This window comes from Prunus mume, linkage group LG1 (assembly GCF_029339155.1).
Source record: "Prunus mume cultivar Tortuosa linkage group LG1, ASM2933915v1, whole genome shotgun sequence".
NCBI lineage: Eukaryota > Viridiplantae > Streptophyta > Magnoliopsida > Rosales > Rosaceae > Prunus > Prunus mume.
The window spans coordinates 8,210,247-8,226,341 of NC_142698.1; the positions used below are offsets into that span (position 1 = coordinate 8,210,247).

Sequence of the window (16,095 nt, forward strand, 5' to 3'; positions counted from 1 at the left end):
GTCATTTTATATATCAAAAGATGGCGGTCGATTTCACGACGGTTTGAAAACCTTCTGAGACGGTGGATTCCTCGTCTATTTCGATTTTTGTAGTAGTGATTAGTGAAATTGATTGCAATGAAAGAAACAAATTTTTATCTCAATTAATTTATTCCAATTCATAAATTATTGTAGGCATGGAAAAATTGAAGGGAAGGGACAACTTCAAATCTAATAGATCCCACCTTGAGGACTGGTTCAAGAAGTGAAATAATGAGATGCATCCACATTGGATTATTATGTGTGCATGAAAATGTGGCTGCTGATAAGCCAACCATGGCTTTAGTTATTGTGATGCTGAATAGCTACTCCCTCAGTCTCCCTGAAATTGATCTTTTCCCAATCTCATGAACTTCCTATGCATGCTTTAGATTTAGAAGTTCGATCAAAACTACGACACCTTTTGTTTTGTGGAATTTTCCTTTCCTTTGACCCAGATTACACGGTGGTTTACACAAATATAAATGGACGTGGCCAACGTTTAATTTGGTTCTAGAAAAAGCAATAGAGAGAAAAGAAAGTTGGTCCCACTAGTAGAAAACTGCTCTAAAGGCACGGACTTATACCGTGTGGATAGTTGTGAACGTAGGCACCACTCTCTTTTGTCAGTTGAAATTCGAAATCTTGGTCAAAATAGGCACTGATGCATGTGCCCACTGCTCCATCCTACCTCACAGGGCAGGGCCACACCCACCTCTCTCTCTCTCTAGGCACTGATGCATGTGCCCACTGCTCCACCCTACCTCACAGGGCAGGGCCACACCCACTCTCTCTCTCTCTCTCTCTCTCTCTCTCTCGTCAAGGGCAAAAAAGAGAGACAAGTCCAACTTAAGCTTCTTGCACACGTTCTCTCTCTCTCTCTCTCTCTCTCTCTCTCTCTCTCTCTCTCTCTCTCTTATATATAATACATTAAAATTTAAAACTTTCTTATCAAAAAACCAAAGTAAAGAGCTAAATACTGAGAGAGAAAAAAGAAATAAATCCTGAAAATAATTCACAGCATCAAAGGATAAAGCAAATAGGGGAAATATAAATGATCATTCATTGTCCAGAAAGAAACATTATCCCAATAGATTGATAACTAGTAAGGAAGATCAGGGCAGCAGTTAACCTAGTTAATTTTCTTTGTAAATTTAGCTTGTAAACTCTATAAAGTTAGATGGGTGATGGGAATCGAAATTGATGTTATTTTACAAGATGTTGAGGATCTGCTCACAGAACAAAGCTATGACAATTTCTAAACTTGAAAGGAATTTTGGGCTACTAACTAGCCTTTGTTTTAGTAGCATTTTCAGTTAGAGAAGGTCTCAAGTTTGATTCACATGGACATCGAGGACTATATATGTTCTCAATGAGTTCGATACTTTTGTTGTGACTAGACTCATATTGTTGTGATGTAGCTTTTTTTTAGGGGCAATTTAGTGGGCAATATTATATGGTCGGATGAGATCATAATTCATAATTCTAGTCAAATATTTGATGTGGCATTAAATGATTTTTAATTTTCCACCCAAATTGAAATTGAAATTTAATTTTCCATTTAACAGTTTAATTAACGTCAGATTTTGCCAAATTATAGAGACCAGAATCATAATTTGCAAAAACAAAAAAGAAGAAAAAGTTGGATGCTTGAGTTGGCCTAGTTTAGAATTGCTGTCACTTTCTAAAAAAAGTTCTTGTTGTCTTTGAAAATAATTTGTAAAGTAAAGCAGCTCCATGTTTGGTAAATAATATTTTTAAAGTGTTGTTAATACAAAAAGCAGTGTTAAAACCGTTTGGTAAATTTAATATAAAATTGTTGTAACTGTGAATAATGACTAAAATATGCATAATATTGAAAGTGTTATGTACTAATCATGTGGTGGTAGTGGTGGTGATGGAGTGGAGGTGGTGGTGGTGATCAAGGTGGAGTTGGTGGTTGTGGTTGTGGTAGTGGTGGTGGTGGGGATGGCGGTTTTGGAGGTGGTGGTGGTGGTGGCAATGGCAGCGTGGTGGTGGTTTTGGAGGTGGTGGTGGAGGTGGAGGTGGAGGAGGAGGTGGTGGTTATGGTGGTGGTGGCGGAGGAGGAGGAGGAGGAGGAGGATGTGGTGGTGATGGTAGTGGCAGTGATGGTGGCGGCGGTTGTGGAGGTAGTGAATGTGGTGGTGCAAGTGGTGGAGTTGGATGTGGAAGTGGAGGTGGTGTCATTTTTTAAAATGAATGATGGTATTTTGGGAATTAAAAAAATTCATTAAAGGTTTATATCTTCTTCTTTTGAAAGCAGTTTTGAAAAAAGAGTTTGCTTTTAAAAGCTTGTCAAAAGGCCACTTCTTTAAAATAATCAGGATATTTTATTTTTACAAACACTTGAAACTGCTTAACTTTAAAGTGAAGCAGGTTTTCGGCGAAAAAAAACAATCCCAAATGGGGCCCTCTTATCCCTAAATGGACGTTGAGTTTCAGCTTAGATGTTTCCAATTTCATGAATTACATATGCTTATTGGAACATTTTTATCTTTTTTTCATTTTTAGAAGTTTCCATTCCTTCGACCAGGACACCCACTTAATTAAGGTTGGTAAAGAAAAAAGCAGTCCGTCCACAGTAGAAAATTCCTTGCAATATCTCCTTGCCTTGACGTCAACCATGCACCCCCCCTTCCAATATTCAATTGTTTTATTTATTTGAAATCTCCAATTAGTCCTCATCAAAAATCACAAGAAGAACCAGTCCCGTCTCTGTCAATATGTGTGTATGGCTTTTATTTTATAGTAAATTGAGCTTAGACCCATAAAATTCATTTAAAATCATCTGCAACCCTTTTTTTTAGTTTTCTATTTAAAATACCTAATTTTTTCAAATAATAACCGATGACTAGAATCCAACTAAGCAAGTTACCTAATATAACTTAAAATATGATTTATTATATTTTTCGGATTCCAAAACTACCCCAAGTTATAAGTTAATGTGTTATGGGGGGTGTAACTAATGACACCCGTTGAATTTGGAAATATCTCAAAATAGTTGTAATGGATGTAGGAACTAATTTAGAAACTTATTTGAAATTAAATATTAAATTCCACATTAAAGTATTAGTAATCTATTTTACAACTAGTAATTTATTTTTGAATTAATGGTGTTTTCCTTATATGAATTACGACTAGTAATCTATTTAAAGTATTAATAATTTAAATTCAATATTAAATTTAAGAATTAATGTTGTTTTCTTTTTATGAATTATACGACCAGTATTCTTTTTTATTAGGGTACATTCTAATTATGTTGAAAAATAATTTAATAATCTATTTATTGTTTTGTTTTTAAAACATTTTTTTTAATGAACCTATTTTTTCTCCAAATATTGTACCTATTTTTTTTCTTTATCATTTGTTTTATGAAAAATAATTTGATCATCTTTTTATTGTTTGTTTTATGAATTTTTTTTCAAAATGAGCCTATTTTTTCCCTCAAAATAATGTACCTATTTTTTTTTGGGAGTTTCATTAAAATACCCAAAATGGGGTTGAAATTATAAAAAAACCCAACACCCAAAATACTTTATAAACACACCCAAAACTCATCATTACACACACTCAAAACTCATTTATAAACACACCCAAAAAATATACAATTGTTGATTTTGAGGTTGATTTTGGGTGTGTTTCTATGTTTAAATAGTGTTTAGGTTTTTTTATAAATACATGTCTAGGATTGAGTTTATTTATAAATTTGCATTTTTTTTTCTCTAATAATGTACATAGTAAAACAATTTACCTAGTATAATGAACCTATTTTTTTACTCATGTCATGATATATCAACGATGTTCTCCCTTTTTTTACCTATTTGAGAAATAAATTTGAGAAATAAATTACATTTTCTTTTTTATGTATTATGCTCTCTTTTTTTCCCTTTTTTTTTCTTTTTTTATCAACACGACAAGTGAATAAAAAGTATATAAGCACAGTTTTGATTTGACCAACAATAATGTACAAACAGAATGGCGCCATTAATGTTCTCCTTCAGATTTCTGTTCTTCCTTTCTCCCGTTTTGTTCCTTATGATCAGCACTCAATCTCAATCCCCGTATTGTTACAACGATAAAGGCAACTACACCACCAACAGTACCTACAAGACAAACCTCAACACCCTTCTCTCTTCTCTTTCTTCCCCCTCCAACAACGGCAATGGCTACGGCTTCTACAACTTATCCTATGGGGAAAACCCCGACCAGGTTTACGCAATCGGGCTATGTCGAGGGGATGTCACGGTGGACTTTTGCCGTGGCTGCCTCAGCAACGCCACACAACAGATCACACAGGGCTGTCCCAATCAAAAGGAAGCTTTCGGCGTAATTGAACAGTGCACGCTTCGCTACTCCAACCGCTCCATCTACGGAGCCATGGAAACTTTCCCTCCTCTCATGTGGTATAACGCACAGAACGTGCCCTCCGACGTCGACGGGTTTTCTCAAGAACTGAATACGCTACTGGAGGACCTAAGGGGTCAAGCTGCAGGAAACGGTTCACTTCGAAAATTTGCGGTAGGGACCGCAACCTTTCCCAACTTCCAAAATGTCTATGGACTTGCGCAGTGTACGCCGGATTTGACCGAGCAGGTCTGCAGTGATTGCTTGGGCAGTTCTTTGGCAGATATTCCAAAATTTTTTGAGGGGAAGCAAGGTGCTCTAATTAGTAAACCCAGCTGTAATGTTAGGTATGAGACCTATCGCTTCGTTAACACTACAACTATCCGACCATTGCCGTCTTCTCCGTCGCCACTGTCTAGTCCTCCTCCACCGCCACTGTCTAGTCCTCCTCCCCCGTCAGCCAGTACAGGAGGTACATATATATATATATATATATATTTACATCCCAATATATTATGCTTTGAAGAAATAAAGTTTGCTTAACTAGAGCAATTGTCCAGGAATTTGTAGACGAGTTACATTTTAGTCCCTCAATTCAATTTTTAGTTGATGTAGTTGTCTCGTGTACAAGTTGAGGGACCATTGCCACTGTTGACACTACAACAATTTTGGGTCGAATAGATTTCTAATGCATATATATCTGTATGTATGTATTCAAATTAATGCAAATGAGATTTCTGATTTTTGCAGGATCGAAGAGTGACAAATCTCGAACTGTCATCATTATCGTTGTGCCAATTGTTGTTTCTGTGGTACTAATAGTTATGTTCTTCTGCATTTGTTTATTAAGAGTAAGGAGGACAAAGAAAAAACTTGAAACTGCGAAGTTAATTCCAGGTAAGAACGCAACTCTAGTGAACATTAATTAATCATATTATTCCATTTGATAGGGAGGAAGCCAAGTACTACCACTTTTATAGGCATTTTTAGAATTTCAATTGTTCCTCAGGCAGCGACGATACAGATGAAATTGGATCTGCAGAATCCTTGCAATTTGACTTGGCCACCATTAGAGTTTCCACAGATGACTTTTCTGAAGCAAATAAACTTGGACAGGGCGGATTTGGATCTGTTTACAGGGTAATGACAAGTTAATAACAAGAACTTATAACTTTGATATTTCTTGAATACCACTTATCTGATTTCTGTTTTTTCATTCCGTACCTATATATTTTTTCAGGGTAGGCTTCTCAATAGAAATGATATAGCTGTAAAAAGGCTCTCTACAAATTCTGGGCAAGGAGATTTAGAATTCAAAAATGAGGTCTTGTTAGCGGCTAAACTTCAACACCGGAATTTAGTTAGACTCTTAGGTTTCTGCTTAGAAGGAAGTGAAAGGCTACTTGTCTATGAATTTGTCCCTAATGCAAGTCTCGATCACATCATATTTGGTATGTCTGGAATAATGCGTTGTTTTCGTTTAACTTCCAATGTTTATTATAAAATTCCAATTGTGTGACATGTATGCAAGCAAACATTGTAATTGAAGTCTTGATTTTGCATTAATATATTTGCAGACCCAACAAAGCGTGCACAACTAGATTGGGGGAGGCGCTACAAAATCATAGTAGGCACTGCTCGAGGCCTCCTTTACCTCCACGAAGACTCTCGGCTTAAAATTATTCATCGTGATCTCAAAGCTAGTAACATCTTGGTAGATGCAGAAATGAACCCCAAAATTTCAGATTTTGGCATGGCAAGGTTGTTCATGCCTGATCAAACGCAAGGCAATACTAGTCGGATCGTTGGGACCTTGTAAGAATATGCACTTAACTGCCTGTAGGCTTATGTCTGTTATATGTCAACAATTTCCTTTCCATATGTGTTGGTGAATGCGGACATTCTTTTTGTTGATATGCAGTGGGTATATGGCTCCAGAGTATACAATGCGTGGGCACTTTTCTGTTAAGTCCGATGTCTACAGTTTTGGTGTGTTAGTTCTAGAGATAGTCAGTGGACAAAAAAATAGTGGTTTCAGGCATGGAGAAAATGCGGAGGATCTTCTAAGTTTCGTAAGTGAAAATATAATATAGTTTTGGTATCTCAATACAATTTAGTGCAACGAATCAAAGAAAGAAAACTTATCTCTGATCAAATTCACAAATCATTGCAGGCCTGGAGAAGTTGGAGGGAAGGGACAGCTTCAAATCTAATAGATCCAACATTGAAGACTGGTTCAAGAAATGAAATAATGAGATGCATCCACATTGGATTATTATGTGTGCAAGAAAATGTAGCTGATAGGCCAACCATGGCTTCTGTTATTCTCATGATGAATAGCTACTCCTTCACTCTCCCACTGCCCTCCCAACCTGCATTTTATTTGCATAGAAGCATTGCATCGGACATGTCCTTACGATCTGAATATAATTCAGGGGCAACAAGGTCAGATCGATCCAAGAGTAACTCTGTCATAGTAATGGAATATGAGACTTTTACTGAACCACATCCTCGCTAGTGGTTGAAGATCGATCCCTTTTGATTCATTTTAATTCTTTCTTATCCAATTCTATATGGTGTGGTTCATTCATTAATTGTTCAAGTAGGGTTCTGAATAAGGCTTCACATTCTTGATACAATAACAGAGGAAGTGCTATATAGCAAAGCATTTACTTCTGATGGATTTGTGGAGAAAATTACCCAAGTGTGTTGATTTCTGGAACATTGTGGCATTTACTTTTGATGGCTAGTCTTGTTCATTGTGGCATGCTTCACTTCCTGGAACATTCCAGCAACTAAGAAGTCATCATTCAGGCTGGGGCATGGGTTGGTCTTGTTCATGATGGGATGCTTCACTTCCTGGAACAGTCCAGCAACTAACAAATACATATCCTTGATCTACTATGTCCTTTTTTTCATTGTTAGTAACAAAGCACCAGAAAACGAAATTATATTGATGTAATTTAGGATATCCCTTTGGTTCATATTTCCTTTAAATGTGTGGTTTCTTCATTGTTTTAGGTAGGTTCCTATACATTTCATTTCTCAGAGGCAGGATGCATGCATGTACCCTTTGTTAGGAATTTCGACACATGAAGAACTTACGTTTTTCTGTTTAATATTCAGTTTAAAATATTTTCAAATTTATAAATAATATTGATGTCACTTCGAGTTAAATATATTTTCTGAACCACGTCAAAAAATTACTTGTCACCATATTCATTATTGTAACCTCAATTATTGAGGAATGAATTGATTTTTATCTTTCATGAAACATGATTGCTAATAGTGCTGCTCCTAAATTTGGGAAAAAGTGAAATGGGTTTCTACCTTTGGGGATGATTGCCCACTTAGACGAAAGTGGTTCGGATAGGTGTATTGATTAACATGAAGCTCATATATAGCTTTTGATCTGTGATAATATGACTAAAAACGTTTATAGTGGTTTGGGCCTAAATTCCACGCACCAGCCCATGTCAAAAACAAGAGTTTGCGCTTTGTTTTATTAAAGTCAGAAGTCAGCCCAAATGCGTTTAGAGGCTCAGACCTTTGTGAACTAGTTACAAGGAATAAATTTACAAATTAAGGATTGTAGGGGCTTTTTCATTCCGACTACTAATGGGTGCAGGCTCTGTAAAGAGCCAAATGTGTGAAATTGCCCCTAGTCGAGTTCAAAAATCAAACCCCAAGAGTGCTTCAAAAGCGTAGCTGAGCTTCAGGAAACACCTTAGTCTTCTTTACCAATGAAACCAACAGTTGCTTACAGATAAATTTTTGGCTTGATTTAAGAGGCTTGTGGCATGGAAGCTAAGCATTCATGAGTTTAGCATGAGAGAGAGAAAGACTAGATTTTCTACAAGAAACCGAGGTTTAAAGCAAAGGATTTTGTGAGAATTTGCTGAGGAGAGAGAGAGAGACAGAAATTAGGGTGAAAGAATGGGTGCTTTGGGTAATTTTCCGGCAGCTTGACGAAAGCTTCGTCAGGCTCTGGAATGGCTTGCTAGAAGAAAAGATGGGAAGAGATGGAGAAATATGGCTTGAAATTGAAGGGTTCCAAGGATGAGAGGTGATGCTTGCTCTCTCTGGATGTGTCTTGAGATAATGGGTAGAGGATACCCCCTTTTAAAGGAGCTTCTTCCCAAGAAACCCTAATGGGTTATCTCCAATTTTTCCAAGCCTTCCCTTTCATTTCTCTTCCCTTCCTCTGATTCATCCTAATTTTTGAAATCCCCATCTGTCCAAGCACACAGAGACAAGATTTTTGGGAGCTCAAAAGTCTTCCCACAATCATTCCAGTGGTAACCTCCCATCTCTGGTTATCACTTCTCCTTCTTTCCTCCCTTATTTCATGGTAAGAGCTGGTAAAAGAAGGAAATAGATAGCAGCGTTGGTATGAAGGACGCCTTTTCTCCTAGCAACATGCGCACACTAATACCCCTTGGTCTTTTGAATGGTTTGTCTTGAGGTTTGCCTTTGGTCACGTGCTAAAGCTTCCCAGCAGCTTGCGCAAGTCTCTATCCCTTGGTTTTCTGTTGTGGTTTTGTCTCTAGCCATGTGTTGGACACTTTTAGATTTTTCTAAGTCACTTGGGCCATTCCCTAAGGTACTGGGCTAGTTTACTGAGGGGATGGGCCAACCTTCTAGAGTGATGGACTATTTTTTACTAAGGTGATGGGCCAATTTTCTAAGGTAATGGGCTACCTTTTTCTCTCTTTCATGCTTACCCACATATTTGGGCTAAATAAATGGGGTCGAGTTTTGGGGCTCCCAATCAGCCTAAAACTTCCATTTCTTGGCCCATCAATGGGTCTCATGAATGCTCTAAACCATCCATATCACAATCTGCTCAACAAGCCCCAGACATTCGCGTGGCTTGGGATCACTTAAGCTTGTAGCGTGGCGTGTTGCTTATTTGCTTGGTATGGCACGTGTGCAAGCGCATGTTCACCCGTATTGTGTTTGTTTCTTCGATGGTAGGGCAAAGTTCCCCATTGTCTTGAAAACCATTGACTAGTCAACAAGTCAACTTTCTTTAGTGTGCGAGTGTGCCACTGCTAGTAACAACAATTCTTGCAGACTTCTTAAAATAGATAACTTGCGCCCCAAGTTACTGATTTCTAAACAACCGATTGTGAATTTGGGTGAGGAATATCTCCCAAGTAAGTTCTTTTCACCTCAGACTGGTGAGGACTTCACAATTTATCTCAGATACAAAATTGGAGGTTCGGCCAAAATAATTGATAATAAAGTGGTATTTTAAGCGAGCGCCTTTTACAAAACTAGAAAGGAAGAAATCAACTTTAGAAAGACAAAAAGAAAGCTGGAATTCCATTTCATGCGGATAGAAACTTCGATCCGGGCTGGACTGAGTATGTCTTTCTTTGGATTGAGCTATCAACCACTTCAATTGCTAAACTTCAGCTGTAAATCGATACAAAGCTTGGTTCTGGCGAGCATTAATCTATTTCAAGCCCTAGAAGGCGTTTTGAGCAGCAGCGCAACTTCTTGATCCTAAGCAGGCGAAGTGGTGGGCTTGAGGATTCTGAGCCGGAACTACACTATAATGGTACTGTTATGCTTGGTCAGGGCTCTCCATAAATTTGTTGAGGTTTTAATATTTGTGAAAACTCAAACTCTGCTTGTCTTATTTATTCTTGAACCAAATTTACAGAGAGAATCTCGTTTTGAATGACTTAATTTCTAAGTCTGAACTTGGAAATTCTGAATTATGGCTGGCTTCTTCTGTGGCTTGACTAAGCTCTTGGTTGCTTTAGTTTGCTTGAGGGTTCTCAAGGATCAAGTGATCATTTTGATTTCTTGTCTTGGGTTGATTTTTGGTTGTTTGATTGATTGTTGAGTTGGGTGTTGGATGTCCTTTGCTTTGTTCACCCTCTCCTATATTTATGAGAAATGTTTTGGACAAGGGCAGAACTACAACCACGACTACGGTGGGTGTAGCCCAGTAGGTTTTGAAGACAAAAATAAACCTATATATATATGCTCCAGTCTGGTTGGTTTAATTATTGTTTGCTTCCCTCCACAAGTAGATCATCAAAACCCATATCTATAAACGTGTAAGCAACAAGTTAGATTGTTTGCTTCTTTCCACAAGACTTTTTTTCCCTTTCTTTTTTCTGTTTTACTGCTAGACCTCTAGAAGAGGGAAATATTAATTGTTTTCAATCTATTTTTATTCTTTTTCTCTTTTTTGCGGTGTTTAATAAAATATTCTTTTCTCTCCTACCTTTTGGTGGGAAAAGGGTTTTAAAAAGGGCACAATATCTTAATCTAATTATTTATATTTTTGCACTTTGCATTTGTGAAGCTTATTCAATTGATGAAAAAAAAAGATATATTCCAACTGCAAACATTAGATTTAACATCATAATCAAGCAAGTAAAAGAGCACACAACCTATTCATATATTCATTTTGATAATATGTATTTTTTGTTATTGCATTTAATATGTATTTTTTTCTTTATGATAAAGCTTATTAGAAATTACTTAATGAAACTATGATTTATATGAATTAATTATACTTTTATTATTAAAAACTGCAGAAACTGTAAGTTTTTTAATTAAAATAATAATTAGATTTAAAATTTAAAATTTTAGCTAGCCTACCCGTAAAAAAAATTCTGGTTCCGCCCTTGGTTTTGGAATAAAGTTTTGATTTAAAATGGGTGTTTTCTAAAAGATCTTCCATTTTTTAAATGCAAGGAAAGAGGGGTTTTATCAATTCTGGTAGATAAGCTCTCAGTAGTCAATTCTCATGGCTATCATTTCCCTATTTTTTTCTTGAAAGAAAACCTAATTCCTTTTTCCAATTTTAACTGCCACTCGTGAGAGCTCAAGCTGTGATGGTTAGTTTGATATTCCAGTTGAACAACTCCCTGTTTTCCTACTTATCTCTTGGATACAGTTTGCTTATCTCTTGAAAATAGAGTCTTTCTTAGGAGCAGAAAATATCTCTGAATATATATGTATATATAAAAAGGGATTTTTGATCTTACAGTGGCAGAGTTTCAGAGAAGTCTCTTCCTAGTTGCCTGCTTTTATCAACTCTTTATCAATTTAGTTGAAATTGTTGAGATTATTCACGTCGGCCTCTTCAAAAAAGAGCTGTTGATTTGTCCCTGGGCCTTTTGAGAGAAATGGAAGATTTTGTAGATTGGGCCCAATCGATTTATAATCGCCATTTGACTTGGCATTTTTACTTTTCTGCCATTTTCTGAAAAAGACGTGGGTTGGGCTTGCTCCTGTTACGATATTTGAAGCCCATTTTCTATTCCTTTTGTTTCGTGGGCTTTTGAGAAGTGGGTCGGCGTGTATTAGCTTTTGGCCCAAACAGCACATATGACAAACTCTTACGTACCCAAGTTGTGTTTTTTCCCAAGTTAGGTGTCGTACTAGGTTAGAAATATATTTGGGCCCAGCCTTGGATTTTTTGGGCTTCAACAAAGATTAATTTCCATTAATGGTAATTTAATCTGGACAAATCTGTTTCTAATTGGTTTAAAAACTAAGCCCAGCTTCTAATCTCTCCGAAGGATCAAAATTTGATCATCACCGTTGATCACAATTTCAGAACTTAAGTCAGCAGATTTTTGGGAAGATCTCTCTCTCTACAAGAGCCCACGTGACTCTAAAGTCCAGATTTCAGTAGGGCAAATGACGTGATAGGGAGTTGGTAGAAGGTCTAATCCGAAAATAACTCCCCATAACCATTTAATGCCAAGTTTCTTTCCTATGCTCAAGAGGGCTTTGCATTAGGTCAAGTGGGGTTTATGAGAGATAAACAAGAGTAGGAGAGTTGGTTGACCGAAGATCAAAACTGATCATCATAAAAACTGACTTTTGATGAGGGTTTTCTTTTGTCAGACTAAACTACTATCCCTTTTTTCGTGCTGGAACAAGGAATCCTCTCAACAGATCTATCCTGTAGATATTAAGGATTAAACCCTCATTCAGATTCTCTATAAATATGAGAGGGGTGAACAGGATTGAGGATAGCCAAAAATTCAATTAAAACAAAAACTCTCAAGTCATACTGATAAATTCAAAACAAGATCATACGATCTCAAAAGCCTTCAGACTCTAAAGTAATCAAGCTCTTTGATTTATAAAAGACATCCAATCTCTGATAGAACAGGCAAACCTCAGGTTTTTACTTGATTTAACAAAAAGCAGTTCACAAAGAAAATGAGATTTCTCTGTTACAAATTTGGTTGACATAGGCCAATCAAGCGAGTTCAGGCTTTTCAGGCTTTTCATAATATGAAAACCTCAACAAATTTAGAGAGATGCCTTGATGCTGAGAATCATCGAGCAGATCGCGGTGATCCACAATTAAGCGAGCAGTCTTTGAAGTGCGATTCGGACCAAAATTGTCAATCCGACCACTTCCAATCTAATCCAATCCAATCGGTGAAGAAATCTCGATTCGCCCATCCAACAAGGCTCTTTATGGCTAAAATAGATTAAAGGTCTGTCAATCTCAACATTGATATTGATTTCCAACTGAACCTCATCAATTGAAGGTGCGGCGTTTGAATCCGGCACATATACATCCGATCCAGCTGAGCCATAGGCAACAATCCAAGCAGAAATAGATGCCCAATGTTCATTGTCCTTTCAAACGTGGCAGTTCCCTTTTGTTTTAAATTGTGTAATAGGAAATTCTCTTTAAAACAGTTTTATTTATTTTCAATATTCATCTAGGCCAGAACTACTAGTTTTTCTGTGAGAAATTGTGAAGTCCTCACCAATCTGAGACAAGAAAAGAACTTACTTGGGAGATACTCTTCACCCAAATTCACAATCACTTGTTTAAAGTCAGTAACTTAGGGTGCAAGTTATCTATTTTTCATAAGTCTATTAAGGTCTTGCATTCTTGATGTACGTTGGCACACCAAAGAAAGTTGACTTGTTGACCACAAATGGTTTTTAAGTCAATAGGGAATTTTATCTTATCATCACAAGAATTAAATCTAAACGGGTGAACAAAAGTAAATAAGCTCTATAACATTGCAGAACAAACTTGTAAAGTGGTATAGTAAAATGTAGGTAGTAAATTCATTTGACGGGTAAATTACTCAAATGGTCCTCAAACTTGTACTCGATTTACATTTTTGTCCCTCAATTAAATTATTAGTCCAAATGGTCTATTAACTATATATTAATCGCTCCATTGGTCATATCGTTACATTCTGTCAATGTTGTTGTTAAATATGAGGGCAAATTGGTCATTTCGTACGTTAAAAATAAAAAAATACTGAAAAATAAAAAAAAAAACTCTCTCTCTCTCTCTCTCCATTCCCCCATGGCTACCACCCTTAAACTCCAACCCCCAAACCCATCCCACAACCACTCTCCACCCAAACCCATCCAACAACTACCCTTCACCCCAGGCCCCATGAACCCATAACCCCAGCTCCCCCTCCTTTGATTTCCCTTTGTTATTGAGAGGGAACCACCCATCACCCTCATCCCCACCAATCTCACCTCCCAAAATCACAGCCATTGTCAATTTCTCACCCTCCAAGTGCACTCTCCTCTCCTCCCACCTCACCTCCTCATCTCCTAAACTACCCAAACTCTTTCCCCACACCCACATCTCTATACCCACAGCACCCAATCCCTCCCTCCACCAAAAGTTCCTCCATAAGCTTTTAGAACCATCATCCCACGTTCCAGAACCTTCTCCTTCTTCCAACCCACCTGCCAAGTTCACACCTTTGGAGCAGCAAGTGGTGGACCTCAATGGAGAGGTCTGTGGGGAATGGGGGAGAAGAAATCCAAAGGAGGGGGTTTGGGTCTCATGATTTTTTTTCTCTTTTTCTTCAATTATTTTCAAATTTTGTATTTATTTTAACCCTATTTTATTTGTTAATTATGAAAAGTCGTATTTACCCTAAAATTTGGTTAAATTTAATAGAAAATTAGACGGTAGGACCAATGGAGCGATTAATATATAGTTAATGGACCATTTGGACTAATAATTTAATTGAGGGAGAAAATGTAAATCGAGTACAAGTTTGGAGACCATTTGAGTAATTTACCCTTCATTTGACTTGCCAAATTATAATTCAACAAAGTGTTATCTAATTTGGACAATTTTTTTATATAATTGCCTCCTAACTTGGAAGTCTCTTTGGAGGGAAAAATGGGGGATTATCTTGCGAAACGCTTTCCCGATGCTGGGAGGATAGTTTTTGCAGATAAGCTCCAGTTCAGCTATTCCATTAGCAGCTATTTTGTTGCAGATGTTGCCGAATGACCAATCAACAGCATTCAGGCATGGGCTGGTCTTGTTCATTATGGGATGCTTCATTTCCTGGAGCAGTCCAGCAACTAACAAGTACGTATCCTTGATCTACTATAGTCTTCATTTTCCCAATAAAGAAATGAAATGTGTCCATCTTTCGTAGTGACGCCGCGGAACAAAAAAAGGGAAGAGAAAATCAGTTGCATGGGGAATTATAACTGCATGGTTCTCAAATCTGAGAGAAATTAATAGAGAAGCTGCCCAAAGCAGAAGCTGGACTTGGCTAATTGCACCTTCCTCCGTAAACACAACTCAAATATGAAAAGGATGGTGATGCTCTCATTGTCTTGGCAATCTCCTTGGTCTCCAATAAGATTGGAGAACAGTTGGAGTTGTAATAGACAGACTGAGGTTAGAAACTAAGGATTGTCAAGGCAAGTAGAGTATCCAAATTCATATGAAAAAGCTTCATCGACATGGTAAAAGCTGGATTTTAAAGTTTACAACCAAGATGTATATGTTAGTAACACCATCCCATCCCATGTTTTAGTATCTGGATATTGTCTTTCCCATTTTCTCTAAGATAATGTAAAATATCAGAGGCCCTATGAAAAGTTATTATTTTATTACTGTGTACACTGTCTACGTTAATGTACTAAACTAAACTAACCAATCCAAATCATGGGTTCTCTTAGATCCTCATTTACGCTATATTTCATTTTTGAAAAGAAAGCATCCACCTCAAAGATGCCCAAACTGACCAGTCCGCATAGCAAGGGAGACTGGACAATGGATTTGAACAGAGTGAGTGAGCCCAACCCAGTTGGGTCCGTGTGCAGACTGGCCCCCATCTCTTTGTACACCCCTGGCAACAACGACTCGTCAGCTCTCTGCGTAATACTTGCTAGGTTCACCAACAACAATTCCACAACCTCTGCTTTCATTTTCCAATGTCTGTTTGGACTGAAAACAGAGCACTCTGCTCGGTTATCAGACCAAGTGGAGAAAGACAAATCAGAGGTTTTATGTTTAGGGACAGAAGAAGGGGAAGAAGTTTTCGTTGACTAAAGGCTGGATGGCAACCGAAGGGTTACTTTGGAAATGATGACCCACGTTGAATGTGGGACCTGGTATGCAATATTTGGGCTTGTCTGACACGTGTAGGGTTGGGATTGGTGTGATTAGGCGTGGGGTGAATGGATGGAGAGTTGGGGATAAAAGATTTGGCCAGTCGGTTAGTTGAATCTTCTTGTCTTTGATGGAACTCTACACAGACGGGGTAGAGGGATCTTTTCCATCGGCTTATGATGCCGTCTCCAACCTTATGCAGTGAAGCTAGTTATTAATTAATTTATTATTATGTCACAGGCCAGCTTGCTACTTTTGGAACCTTCGAAAATTCTAAATTAGACATGGCCATGTTGAACCATATATACAAGGAAAAA

At 37.5% G+C, this 16,095-nt stretch overlaps 1 protein-coding gene across 1 annotated transcript; it reads left to right on the top strand.

The window, feature by feature from the left end:
- Positions 1–3,987: 3,987 nt before the first annotated feature.
- On the top strand, positions 3,988–7,560 carry LOC148920921 (cysteine-rich receptor-like protein kinase 6). The gene is made up of 7 exons (XM_089051008.1): positions 3,988–4,855; positions 5,134–5,280; positions 5,393–5,523; positions 5,624–5,834; positions 5,961–6,198; positions 6,305–6,455; positions 6,557–7,560. Exons 1-7 carry the CDS (start codon positions 4,015–4,017, stop codon positions 6,899–6,901), a joined length of 2,064 nt encoding a protein of 687 aa, XP_088907134.1. The 5' UTR covers positions 3,988–4,014; the 3' UTR covers positions 6,902–7,560.
- The last annotated feature ends 8,535 nt before the right edge of the window (positions 7,561–16,095 follow it).

Bases quoted from the DNA above. Each gene is read 5' to 3' on its own strand.
- LOC148920921 (XM_089051008.1), top strand. From the start codon at position 4,015: ATGGCGCCATTAATGTTCTCCTTCAGATTTCTGTTCTTCCTTTCTCCC. The intron at 5,835-5,960 runs GTATGTCTGGAA...ATATATTTGCAG, and splicing joins TCTCGATCACATCATATTTG to ACCCAACAAAGCGTGCACAA. The intron at 6,199-6,304 runs GTAAGAATATGC...GTTGATATGCAG, and splicing joins AGTCGGATCGTTGGGACCTT to TGGGTATATGGCTCCAGAGT.